At 38.7% G+C, this 14,104-nt stretch overlaps 2 protein-coding genes across 2 annotated transcripts; both read right to left on the bottom strand.

Moving 5' to 3' along the window:
• Positions 1-320: 320 nt before the first annotated feature.
• LOC139911597 (GTPase IMAP family member 9-like) lies at positions 321-7,885 on the bottom strand. Its single transcript, XM_071899139.2, has 2 exons — positions 7,808-7,885; positions 321-2,474 (listed from the first exon to the last, which is right to left on the bottom strand). Exons 1-2 carry the CDS (start codon positions 7,827-7,829, stop codon positions 1,714-1,716), a joined length of 783 nt encoding a protein of 260 aa, XP_071755240.1. The 5' UTR covers positions 7,830-7,885; the 3' UTR covers positions 321-1,713.
• LOC139911595 (GTPase IMAP family member 7-like) lies at positions 2,878-7,895 on the bottom strand. The gene is made up of 2 exons (XM_071899138.2): positions 7,808-7,895; positions 2,878-5,324 (listed from the first exon to the last, which is right to left on the bottom strand). Exons 1-2 carry the CDS (start codon positions 7,827-7,829, stop codon positions 4,360-4,362), a joined length of 987 nt encoding a protein of 328 aa, XP_071755239.1. The 5' UTR covers positions 7,830-7,895; the 3' UTR covers positions 2,878-4,359.
• Between the last annotated feature and the right edge of the window lie 6,209 nt (positions 7,896-14,104).

Below are 14,104 nucleotides of genomic sequence, written 5' to 3'. Positions count from 1 at the left end.
ACATACATGAGGTGTAATAAAGGAAACAGTCACAGGGTGTCAGTATTGTCTACTAAAATAAAGTTTACCTGCTTCCATTCTAAACAGCATCAGGCACTGTATCTCCATGGTGGTGTCTGCTGTTACATAATTGTGTGTAGATTACTCCATAAATCTCCCATAAACATCCCATACTACAGAAATACAGACAGGCAATACAAAAAAAGCAGGGTAGAAAGCATCCATAAATACAATATGCACACAGTGCTGTTATCTATGCTGTCTCTTGCTCAGTAAATGATGACTGTGACATTTAATATATTCAGACAAATGCACCCAAATGCACTCAAAGGTTTTTATTGCACTTATTTGGAACATTTTAGTGTTTGTTGCTTTTGTTCTTCGGTTTGCTGCGTTAACTGAGCTGTTTGAAGACATGTTTCTATTTTTAACTGAATGGACAAATACATTTGAACAATAAGGTTAAATCTCAAATCTTGGTTGAAAACAACAGGCATCCACTTAAGTATGTGCCTTCTATCAAGTTTAGTAATCTGTCGGTTTGGCATATAAATTGGCTTCTGATTAAGTTTAAATAGCTTGTTTTTATTTTGTTATTCACAGCCCACAAAATATCCAGCAACCTTGTGACACTTGGAAATCACTGTTTCATTTTGCCTGGCTAAATCAATTTTTGATCCATCAGATTATGACATCTCAAATCTAAATTAACCATGACAGAGTTGTTAAAAGTGCTCTAAGATCACAAATTTTCCATCACACTATCGTGTACACAGAGCTTATTTCAAGTCATCATAACAACATAATTTTGTACATGAATAACATTGCCCATTTTTCGTGACCAAATTTGTTTTCTCTTTATGGGGTAGGTTAGAGGTTGAATTTGAAAAATAAAAGAAAAAGGTGGTAACATAAAAAATACAGCTGTTACACATCTTCAAGTTTAATTAATACATTCTTTTGTTGCAACAGTCAAAATAAACTAAAATATTCCATAGAGCTGCTATCAGTATACCAATGTATATAATCCATATATATATATATATATGTATATATATATATATATATATATAGTACATGCATATTAATCCACATGATTCATACACACATTGAAACATTAACACACCAGGTGCATATATACCAACATGCCTGCACACAAATCCACAAGTAAATGTAACCCTGAGTGAGAAATGACACATCTACCATGAAGCCAATGAGATAAACCCTCGCATTAACACAGACATACAGACATAAATGGATGCATAAATGCATATGCAATTACATCAGATTCAATGCATAGAAATCCTGGTCTAGGTTCGACAAAAGCATCCCCGGCTAAGCTCATCCCAGTATCCCAGTCCATCATTAGTCAATAAAAGATGAACTCAGCCCTAAGATGCACCACCGAAAGCACGCCCAGATCTATATGCGAGGTTTAACTGCTTCTACTGCATTCGAAAGAGCTTCTAGTGCTTGTTTACTGGCACCATTCACCCATGCAATTGACAGTTCTAATACTAGTGAGAAAGGACAACTTCCACTGACTAACACAGACTAATAGGTTTCCACCTTGAGACTAACGCATGCAAGTGCCTAATGGTTTACCCATCCGATTCATTCTCTTAAGTATTTGTTAAGTAAAAAACATGGAAACTCTAAAAGAAACACTGACTACAATGACAACACAAAATTAAGAAATACCACCATTTTTTTTTATTGTAGGAGACATTTAGACTTATGCTTAATTGACCCTCTTGGTAAAAACGTCATTTCTCTTTCAACTTCAGCCTTCAGGTCCTCCATCCTTTGTCGCTCTTCTGCCTTCAGCTCCTTTAAAAGCTTTCGCTTTTCTTTTTTTCTAGCGCTTTTTGCTTTTTCGAACATCTTTGTGGTGTAGTGCCCCCCGCCATTATCCATAGTCATCTTGTCAATTTTATCAAGAAGCTGATTGGTCTGTGAGTGGTCCTTCACTTCGTTGTTGAAGACGTGATATCGCCCATGGCATGTGTGAATGATGTCTTTCAGGTCTTCACTCTGTGAAACAAATTCTTTAATTGTTTTTGTCTTCAGTTTGTCTCCATGAGTGAACAACACCATTGAGTGTTTCGCCGACTCTTCACCGAAAGTGGTTTGAATCATCTTCACTGTTTCTTTCTCCTCCTGCGTGAACCTGCCCAGCTGAAGAACCACCAGGAAGGCATGAGGACCAGGAGCAGACAGAGAGATGCACATCTTGATCCTCTTCAACACTTCCTCTTGGGTAAAATTTGTGTCAAACAGCCCTGGAGTATCGATAACGGCAACCTTTCGTCCTCCGACCTCTCCCTTGGCTTTCTTGCATTCAGATGTCTGGGAAGTCGGAGACAGTTCAGACTCAAAAGCTTCTCTCCCCAAGATGGTGTTTCCTGCTGCACTCTTCCCTACTCCGGTCTTCCCAACCAAAATTATTCGGACTGCATCAGTCTTCCGAGACCCTGTAAAGATAAAACATGCCACAATCTTTTTTTAAGATTTTGCGCTGCTACTGCTTAACCTCAACACATAGAGGTTTGTAGGTTAATAAAAGTATAGTACCGTACATCACAGTGCAAGTTGCCTGACATCTTTACCTAGAACGTCAAGCAGTTACATTGTTACATAAGAATCCAGATAGAAAGGCCTTCACAACAGGCATCTACAGCAGTAATAGCTCACTACTTGCAGACTGTGGAGTTATTTTAGTGATGGCAACCCACTCCAGCAACTTTCTTTACACTTTCCCGCCCTCTATTCCTACTTTCATGCTAGTGTTTCTTCTTCTTAATGCACTTTCTTCTTCACTAGTCCTATCTCAGTTACACACTCACACTAGACATATAATAATAACAATAATCAGCATCAGCATCATCATCTTTATTTACATAGTACTTTTCAAAACAGTTACAAGGTGCTTTACAAAGGAGAAGAAAGAACATATGATTGACAGCAAAGGCAATAAAATCAGGGTAGAAACTATAAAAGCAAGGCAAGAACCATGGGAGGTCAAAAACAATGAATAAAAGATCATCACATGAAAGCAAATCCATAAAAAAGATGTGGTTTAAAAGATTATACAGATTTTGCAGCCTGACCCCCTTAGGCAGGTAGATCCAAAGTCTAGGAGCCATGATGGTAAAAAATCGCTGTGATGTGATCTTGTCTTTTTATTCCAGTAAGAGCCCTAACTGCTGCATTTTGTACAAGTTGGAGATGAAAGAGGGATGATAGACTGAGGTAGGAATACAGAGAGTTACAGCAGTCTGAGAGAAGATGAAGTGAGAACAGATAAAAACATGGGTGACTTTTTCCAGATCACAAAAAAATTGAAATATTCCTCAGTTGAAATAAACAAGATTTGTGTCAAAGCTCAAATTTATATAAAAAATACACCTACGTTTCTTGCTACTAGCTTTACATTGACAGACACAGTATCTACTTCATGGTGGATTGATTTGATGGAATTGGGTGGGCTCAAAATGACTATTTCTGAACAATGGAAATTCTTGTTATGTTTGCAGTTATTATGTCCAATTTGAAGCATAGAAATTGAGAATAAGATGGGGCCCAGAATTGAACCCTGCGGGACTCCACTGTGATGTCTGCTGATGATGAGTTGCCTTTGTTGACTGAAAGCCCTCTGTTGGAGAGATAGCAGTTCAACCAGTGAAGAACTTTTTGTGTGAGACCACCCAGTTCCCCAGGCCATCTAATAACATGGTACAGTCTACAGTATTGAAGGCAACAATAAGATCTAAAATAATTAAAATGAAACATTCCCACGCATCTGCTGCTAAAAGAAAGTTGTTGGTCATGCGAGCAGCCTCTGTGCTATGTAGTGCTCATGAACCAAATTGGAATTTCTCAAAGATATTTTGACTCAAAATATATCAGTTTGGTTGATACAAGTTTACTAAAACCTTAAAAAAACACAGCAGTTTGGAGTTTGGCTTGTAGTTTGCAGGAGACATGCGTTCAAGAAGTGGAAGAAGTGTTCAAAATCCACCTAGACAGTTTTACATAATTTATTGAGAGGCTACATGTACACAAATAAAGATTCATATTCTATCATAATAAAACATATTTTAAGTAAATCATGTTATTCAGTATTCAATCAGTATTCATTATCAAACCAAGAAATTGTTAAAGATGTAAAATAATACAAGTTGAATTGCTACACATATCGCCAAACCGTGATCACCAGTGTCATGTTTCATGTAAATTAGCATCTGTATATAGTAAGAGTTTACATTTTAGCAGTTGCAGATTAGGCTACTTAATGAAGCAGACTTGTAGCATGACAAATCAAATAAATCCTAATCATCAGGATTCAACTGTATTTCCTTATTGCACATTGCATTTATCTGAGATTTTAATTGATACTGCGCCAATGGCAGCTCCAACAGCTGCTCCGGCTGCTGCTCCTACTACCAAACCAACTGGGCCTGCTACAGCTCCAAGCAAACCTCCAACGGTAGCACCACAAGCTGTTGCTATAATCATTACCGGAGCTGTGACAAAGTCATTTGATCTTTCAGCTTGAGCTCTGGCTTTAGCCTCATACCTGAGATGCACAATTTTCTCTTCCCTGTGAAAGGTTTTTCCGACAAATTTGACCCTCAGTTCTTCCAGTTCCTTTTGCCTCTGTTCCTCAGACTCTTTCAGGAGTTTTGCTTTCTCCTTTTCTATGGCTTTTTCTGCTTTCGCGAACATCTCATTGGTGTAGTGCCCCTTATTAACCATAGCCATCTTGTCAATTTTATCAAGGAGCTGATTGGTCTGTGAGTGGTCCTTCACTTCGTTGTTGAGAACGTGATATCGCCCATGGCATGTCTGAATGATGTCTTTCAGGTCTTCACTCTGTGAAACAAATTCTTTAATTGTTTTTGTCTTCAGTTTGTCTCCATGAGTGAACAACACCATTGAGTGTTTCGCCGACTCTTCACCGAAAGTGGTTTGAATCATCTTCACTGTTTCTTTCTCCTCCTGCGTGAACCTGCCCAGCTGAAGAACCACCAGGAAGGCATGAGGACCAGGAGCAGACAGAGAGATGCACATCTTGATCCTCTTCAACACTTCCTCTTGGGTAAAATTTGTGTCAAACAGCCCCGGAGTATCGATAATGGCAACCTTTCGTCCTCCGACCTCTCCCTTGGCTTTCTTGCATTCAGATGTCTGGGAAGTCGGAGACAGTTCAGACTCAAAAGCTTCTCTCCCCAAGATGGTGTTTCCTGCTGCACTCTTCCCAACTCCGGTCTTCCCAACTAGAACAATCCTCCGTTCATAGGATTCTGTTAAACGTCCAGACCCTGTCAGATAAAAATATACCTTTTGTCATACAGTGCGTGGATGTCATAAAAATGAATACTGCTTGCACACTCCAGACTGGGATATGGATCTCAGCTGAAGAAATGCTCAAGCTTCATGATTGCATTTTAGATAGGGTGAGATAAGAGATAAGATTTTGATGAGTGCAGAGTGTCAGAGTGCATTTTTTAATTCCAGGCAGTAGCAAGGTTACAATGACCAGAGGTTAATAATTACATATATATATGAAATAACAATGTATATAAATAAATATGTACCTGTATATTTCAGTTGTATTGTTTCTGCTTTATTCTACTGTTTCCTTGTCTTTTACTTTTTACTTTCTGCCTTTATCTGATTTTATCTGTGTTTTATTTCCTTGTTTCTGTGAAGCACTTTGTCATTGCAATCTGAAAAATCCTGCTCACAGCATAATTAAATACCTGTAGCATAATTAAAAGGATGTACCTTGGTAGAATACCAGAAAATGTCTTCCATGTGCTGCATTCAAGGGTTTCTTTCCAAAATATTAATAAATCATCATCACTTTTCAACACTCACTGTAGCGTTTTTTCTTTTTTTAATTCAACAAATTGTGGGGAAAGATGAATACAAGGGAATGTCACCGTAAATTCTAATACCTTAAATATGCCTTTTTGCATTTATCTTGTTATGTTGAGGTTCATGTAATATTTGACCCCTAATTTCATTATCTCATAGCAATCAATGTACAATGTGTTGATAAAGCCTTGTAACAACGCATTATGTAATAACATTGCATTATGTAATAATCTGCTGCATTTTGTAATACACAGCTTGAACGCAATATGTAATAAATTTCCCCACATTTTGTAATAAAATATTACATATTGTGGTGGTTATTACAAAATGAGGGAGTTGCACTTTTTTTTTATGATGAAAATGTAATAATACAGTGCATTATGTAATAACAAACCAAAATGGATGTCTTCATCTGTACACATGTTATATTTTTAACAATTAAGCTAAATTAAACTTCCCAAATATTAAATTAGACCGGCGTTATAGTTGACTCTGATCTTAGTCTAAATAGCCACATAAAAGCAGTAACAAGATCAGCTTTTTATCATCTTACAAATACAGCCAAACTCAGGGACTTCATGTCAAAAGCCGACCTGGAAAAACTCATTCACGCTTTTATTTCTAGCAGACTACTGCAATGGTCTTTTGACAGAGCTCCCCAAAAAGACCATCAAAAAGCTTCAGCTTATTCAAAATGCAGCTGCTAGAGTTCTTACAGGGACCAAAAGGTCAGACCACATCACCCCGATTCTTAAGTCACTACACTGACTTCCTGTCAGCCACAGAATTTAATATAAGGCAATGCTGCTTGTTTATAAATCAATACATGGAGTGGGACCAAATACATTACAGACATGTTTAAAGAGTACACTCCTGCCAGGCCTCTCAGGTCAAGTGGGAGTGGGCTGCTAGCAGTGTCCAGTGCCAGGGCTAAACTTGGTGAAGCAACCTTTAGTCACTATGCTGCGCATCTCTGAAACAGACTCCCTGTCAATCTTAAAAGTAGCCTAATCCTCGAAACTTTTGAATCAGAACTGACGGGATTACATTTCACTGTGATTGTACCTGAATGATTACATGTGACAAATAAAAACTTGATTGATTGATTGATCAGGACTCAAAACCACACTGTTCATGGATGCTTTTAGTTAAGTAATATGTAATAAAGCAATATGTAATAAAGCAATATGTAATAATTTATTACGAAATGCGGGGAAATATATTACATATTGCGTTCAGGCTGTGTATTACAAAATGCGGCAGATTATTACAAAATGCGGGTGTTATTACATAATGAAGTGAAAATGTATTACATTTTGTCAAGTTATTACATAATGCGGTGTTATTACATAATAGCCTTTTCGTAATAATTTTTTTGTAATAAAGCAATATGTAATAAAGCAATATGTAATAATTTATTACGAAATGCGGGGAAATATATTACATATTGCGTTCAGGCTGTGTATTACAAAATGCGGCAGATTATTACAAAATGCGGGTGTTATTACATAATGAAGTGAAAATGTATTACATTTTGTCGAGTTATTACATAATGCGGTGTTATTACATAATAGCCTTTTCTTGCATGCTACAGATTTGACTTCAATGAAATTCATTCAACAATCATTTTCGTGCAGAATAAACTAAAACAGAATTCATTCAGCACAGTTGTCTGGTTCAACTATATAACTAATTTTCTCAAAGACCACATATAAGACAAAATACAGAAAACATGTGACATAAAACCAGCACAAAGAAATAGTCTTTGGCTTATATGTGTATTGACAGTAAGTATTTTGAGAGAGGAGTTAGTGAGGTGAAGCATAGCAACTGGAAAGTCGTGGGTGGAAAATGATGTCCCGTCTATCAAAATGACAGTGAATAATTACATTGTAATTACATTGTAATGTGAACTCAGTCTTACCTTTATAGGTTACAACACTCATGTTAAACAGCCGCACTAAGCGTAAAGGGATCCCACTGTTGTGTGTCTTGCGATGTCTCCTTTGAAAATGACTAATGAATTCTTCTTCACAACTTTATAATTCTTACCTCTGCATGGGCGTTCCCTCCCACCGCTGCAGGACTGGAATTTCCCACCACGAGGAAGTTCAGCGTGTTTTTAAAACCCTTGCACATGTTCCCTGCCACAGAGCATGTGCAATGTTCAAAATCACAGGCATGATCATTAAAGTGATAATTATCATAAAGTGATAATATTAGGGAATCGCCTCAAACTCACTCAAAGCATCCCATTTCATAGATTAAATTTCTTGCTCTAAAGCCAACCTTAAAATAATACCCCAAAGGTCCACATTTTGAGAGCTGAGAAAAGAACTTTCAGGTGAAATGTCAAAGTATTGTTGGTAAAATCAAAGACTAGGCTAAGCCCCGTCACTATGGTACAGATGTGTGCTTTTTCCTCTTTCCTATCCCTTCTGTGCATCAATAACTGCTTCTCCAGTGACCTCTCAAATTCAATGCCTGGTGAGACTTATCACTCACAACAGCCAGCCTGTAAGCAGAAAAAAACTGGTCTGTCCTGGATCATGGTATACTGACAACCTGAGGCTCAACACACTCTAAACAGCTGAGATAAATAGTTACTTCTGCATTCACTCAGCCTCTCACCTTACAAAGCTACAACATACCTTTTCTCACATATTTGACAATGCAGCCAAGAAAGACCATAAACAACTACACCAAAATCATCATAAATAGCTCTATCATCTATACACGCTGTCGTACACACCGATCCCGAGCATCCCAAACATGCTCAATGGGTGACATGTCTGGTGAGTATGCAGGCCATGCAAGAACTGGGATGTTTTCAGCTTCCAGGAATTGTGTACAGATCCTTGCAACATGGGGCCGTGCATTATCATGCTGCAACATGAGCTCTGGTGGACATTCCTGCAGTCAGCATGCCAATTGCATGCTCCCTCAAAACTTGCGACATCTGTGGCATTGTGTTGTGATAAAACTGCACATTTTAGAGTGGCCTTTTGTTGTGACCAGCCCAAGGCACACCTGTGCAATAATCATGCTGTTTAATCAGCATCTTGATATGCCACACCTGTCAAGTGGATGGATTATCTTGGCAAAGGAGAAGTGCTCACTAACACGGATTAAAACAAATTTGTGAACAAAATTTGAGAGAAATAAGCCTTTTGTGTGCATAGCAAAAGTCTTAGATCTTTTATTTCAACTCATGAAAAATGGGAGCAAAAACAAAAGTGTTGCGTTTATATTTTTGTTCAGTATAGTTGTTCATAAAAATGTTGCTCCATAGCATAGAGGCTAAGGCTCATACCATAGTTACAGTGCTTTGAGTTCAGCTCTCAAGTTGTGTTTCTGTACTGTGTTTCCTGTCTCTCTTATCTGCTGTACTCAAATATAAAAAAATGTGATCGTAAAAAATGATCACAAAAGTCTTTGTTATGTAATTTTTTGTTATCCAACACTGCCAGTTATCGCCTCTAATTTGCATGACATTGTCTAGGAGGGGTTGAATCATAGTGGTAACATTTCAGAGGCTTGACAAAGATGATATCTGACATCTCAATCAAATGTTTTGATTGTCACGTTTTGGTGTCACGTGCCAAAATAAAAGAAGATGTTAAAATCTAAGTTGAAGTCTGAAGTTCTTTGTGGCCTGAATATATTTACATTTTACATTTTTCTGTTGAAGAACTGTTTGAATCCCTTAAAGTAACAACCAGCAACATTTTCAGATAAATAAATAAATGTCTATTTTGATCCTCTCTATCTGATTGATATAGCACAATAGTGATTCAACCCATGTCCAGTTCATGAAAGCTTGCACCAGGACTTGGAACTTGGGAAGTGTAGTGCACAACAACCCTATGACTGTCTGCTGTATTTATTTTTGGTGTTCATGCTATATCACTGTGTTAGTTATGCAACATCCATTAATGTTCTCCAATGTTCATCCTCTTCTCCCTGGAGGATGAGCTTTGGATCCATGCTGTTTGTGAGTTAGCTAATGGAGGCACATGTTGTTGGGCTTAAAGTAGCCTGTGTAGTGCTGCTAATAAACAGCCTTTTCATCCAGTTGGCTCTTGACGTTGCACTAGTGAGAATGCACAAATGGATCTTCATGTAAAATGTGAATGGTTCATCTTGGTTCAGTGATAGTTCAATAGCACCTTTATTGATTCAGTGATGATTCTGTCATGTTGTTATGTGGCTTGAATAGTGGCGTATCGGTTTGAGGCTTGGAACATAGTTACCAAAAGGCACACATACATTTCACATTATATGCAAGCCCTCTGCTCACATAGCACAGCCACAGCAACTGGTCTCCTTGAGCCTGTCTGAGGATATAAACCTTTAATCCACAAGCATTGACTTTTGAGCTGTTGTGTGCATGGCTTACATCGACCATGTAACGGGCCAACATATCTGCCTGCAGAGCTATATTGACCTTGTGTGGCCTTCGCTCTAACATTGGAGCCAACCAAGTGGCTCTAAGATCCTTTTAAGAAAGGCTACAATATATTTGGTGTTTGATGTTGTTCCAGGTGTTGGACATCCAGAATATTAGCTCTTTTAACTCAAAAGGAGATTTTTTTGGTGGTACCCAGGAATTCATGAAAACAACTGTTATCAATTAATTTTAAATGATTTCATAATTCGGTGGTGTACAGTGCATATTTACCATCGTCATCAATGATGGATGACATACTTTCATTTCTGGGAAACACCTGAAATTACTGTTTACTGAATGCTCTTGCTCTCGGCGAAGACAAAATGCTAAATAATGTTACATGTGTTGACACTAGCTGCAAGTGGATGCTCACAAGTCTGTTGTCTTTCATTTTCATTTTATATCTAGTGTTGTCGGCGGTTGAGGGCATGCTTTTGTTCTTGCCATGGGAATTACCAGAAATGGCTGTTTGTTTTGTTTGTACTTTTCGGTAACAACCAACCCATGTCAACAAGAGAAAGGTGCAATGCAAAAGGTATGACTGGTATGAACAGTATGTAAGATTAAAACAACCTCTCACTTCCTTATTAACCTCTTGCACACCAATTAGCTGCAAACTGACACCAATGCTTGTCCACAAATCTGCTGATTCATTTCTGTTGTCATCCTGGGGATAATGGATGCTATAAAAAAAAAAGGCCACAATGCTTCATAATGAGCCACTCATCTGACTACAAGAGACAATTTAGGCTCTTAAATTCTCATGTTGGAGTTCAAGTTACTGCAAACTGCCACTTGATGTCAGTATTGTCTGAGGATAACGTACAAGGCAACCCTCATCCACTGACTGTTTCTATTTGTGTGCAAACACACACACAGGCACAGGCACAGGCACAGGCACAGGCACACACACACACACACACACACACACACACACACACACACAATGCCCATTCAAGTGTCAAGTGTAGTCCAGTACACACATTTTGGAATTGTCGTTTTTGTGAAACTGATTGGCTTCCGAGCCGCTCTCTCTGTCTCAACAAGTCCGCTGCCTGCTGGACCCCAAATTAATTTTCAAAGTCACTGATTGCTGTACTATTTACTCTACAACTGTGCATATTATGCACATCCAAAGAATGGCAGCCTCTCGAAAGGAATTTAATTTGGGCAGCACTTCGGTCTATTACCTGTCACTTATTTGAAGAGCGGAGGATTTCAATTTGAACTGTCTGTGTGTTTGACTGCCTCGCCCCGGCCCTTCAAATCATATTGTTTGTAAAATCCCACATTAACTTGTCTGTTCTATATAAGAATGAATTTTACAAACCAAACTCCTTTCTTTTTTCGCTGGCGACTCCGCTGAATGTTTCAAGTGGATGACAGGTTGTAAGAGCAGTCAGTGAAATTATGAAGCATTTGCATACTGTGACATTTCAGAACTGGCAAAGTCTCTGTGTAGGTGGGCTGCAGCCTTCGTGGCAACCTGTCAAGATTTTTCTGATTTCTTGCATTTAAAACCGAAGTCACCCCTTTACTGTGATTTGTTTTGACATTTTTGATATTTTTAGCTATTCACACAGGTTGCACCTTTGTCTCTCGATCTTTATTTTTCACATTATTGCTTGGTTCTTTCAGAGTTATGAGTTTGCAAAATGCAAATGCTAATGCTGAGTCTGTTTTGTCAGAGATTTGATGAGGGAAGTGACTGAATTTCTATTCATAGCACCGACTGAAGCTGAATAGCCTCCATTCTGGTTATTTCTCTTGCTGTTCCTGTCAGTTTTCAGAGATCTTACCTTTGTGTGGCACAGTCAGTAATTTAACTCCTATAAAAGGTGTTGAAAATAGGGAAGTAACGAAAGTTTGCGACACAAAAATTTGTAATACAAAAATTTGACAATATGCATTATGGAGTTGAAAAAATGTAGAAAAAATGTGATTTCAGTTGCAGTATAATATCTAAGAAATTACATTCAAAATGGTCTTTTCTCTTTTGCATTGTTTGCACTCTAGAGAGCGCAAGGCTAGCAAGTTTTAGCTGGAAGCTAGAAGTTTTAAGTCTGCTGCACAGCAGCATTTAGAGTTTCCAATTAGGGAAGAAAACAGCAACAAGACAAATGACAAGACAAAGACTGTTTGCAAGTATTGTAAGAGAGCCTTGCCTTACAGGTAACACTAACAACATGCTGCACCATGTACAACCACATCACAATGAAAAGCTCCAGTTGACTGTATTTGGTTAAATGCTGTTTCAGAGGTCTTAAAAACATAGCTGTTTCTCTTTGCACTAGCTGCGTTTACATGGAGCCTTTTAATCAGAATAGTAGCCCAATCAGAATAAAAATGCCTCCTCATATAAACGCCTCAGTCAGAATAAACTGGCCGATCCGAATGCAATTTCATTCCGTTTGAGAGGGGTGGTATAACCCTTTCATAATCCGGTCGATGGATACAATTTCGTCATGTAAACACTCACTTTCCTTATCTCGCCTCTTTCTGCACATGCTCGCGCATTTAAAGTAAGTAACGTCAATTATGTTACCCTTTTTTTCCTGGAGGATTCGAATGGATGTGCTTGTTATTAACCCCGGGGCGCTCGGGCTTGATGTAGGCGGCGCAGCCCGTTTTTATATCAAGTCCTGACTCCGCCTCTCCGGGCCAGTTTCGGTTTACAGTGGTGAAAATTACAAATTACAAACCCAATCATTGCGGGGGCAAAACAAAACGTCTTTTTCTGACACTTATGGAGTCGTATGTTTTGATAAAACTGTTGCTTCATCAGAAAGAACAGCAGTAAAGAAATAACCAACGCAGGTCCATCTTTTAAAAACGTAAGCCGCTGGATTCGGTGGTGTTTTGCGCATGTCAGAAACTTTTATTCTGATTACATACTGTGGAGCATGTAAACACACATCTTAATGCGATCGTTATATTTAGTGCTCATGTAAACATTTGTGTAGCAATCTTCCTCCGGAATGATTTCATTCAGAATGAAAAAAAATGTCTCATGTAACCGCAGCTACTGATCTTCTAGTGAGAAATTTCCCTGGTTGCACAGGTCAGTAATAATTGTCATCATTCAGATTTTGTTCATAATATCGAACCGTGAACACAGTATCGTTTATCGAACTGAACCATTAGATGAATGTAGCGTTACATCCCTAATTGAAAACATTTTGAGCCCAAAAGATCACGCAAATAAATCCCATTTCTTGAAAACATTAGTTACAGTATATTTTACTGCAAATCACATTGTGTTGGGAGTGTGTCGAATGGTACAGTCCTGGTGTCAATGATAATGACATGGCACAGTGGGAGATACCATTCTGTGGATGGCAGTGATGCCATTATGTGGGGCCAGTCAGTGATTGACACAGCTGTGTGGGAAATGTGTCAGCTCACCTGCAAGGTGGCCCCATATACGATGACTATATTCTTGGAGGAGGAAAACAATATAATAAGAGAGAAGTCCTGCAGCAAGGAATGACAGATTGGCTATAGTATCTTCTGGGGGCTGGGGAGGGCGAGAGGCTCCCTGGGGAGGAGGAGGTTTGCTGAGGACTGATCCTCCGTTCCCTCTGGGGAGGCATAAGGAAAGTGAACAGCCCCTTTGGAACTTCGGTTTCCCACTGCAGAGCAATGTGTCGCACATGATGACACACACTTAGGGCCTCCGCCGCTGCCAGCGCAGAGGCTGAGAAAATAGGCTCTAAGGCATGGACCTCAATCAGATCCTGGAGGCCTCAGGCAGATGGAAACCAGGACCAA

Source organism: Centroberyx gerrardi, chromosome 17 (genome assembly GCF_048128805.1).
Source record: "Centroberyx gerrardi isolate f3 chromosome 17, fCenGer3.hap1.cur.20231027, whole genome shotgun sequence".
In the NCBI taxonomy this organism is placed as follows: Eukaryota; Metazoa; Chordata; class Actinopteri; order Beryciformes; family Berycidae; genus Centroberyx; species Centroberyx gerrardi.
The sequence above is the reverse complement of the archived record's forward strand: the minus strand, read 5'-3'. Positions and strand labels throughout refer to the sequence as shown.

Coding starts and splice junctions, on each gene's coding strand:
- LOC139911595 (XM_071899138.2), bottom strand. CDS start 7,829: ATGAGTGTTGTAACCTATAAAG. Junction 5,325..7,807: donor GAGTGTTGTAACCTATAAAG/GTAAGACTGAGT, acceptor TTTATCTGACAG/GGTCTGGACGTTTAACAGAA.
- LOC139911597 (XM_071899139.2), bottom strand. CDS start 7,829: ATGAGTGTTGTAACCTATAAAG. Junction 2,475..7,807: donor GAGTGTTGTAACCTATAAAG/GTAAGACTGAGT, acceptor TTATCTTTACAG/GGTCTCGGAAGACTGATGCA.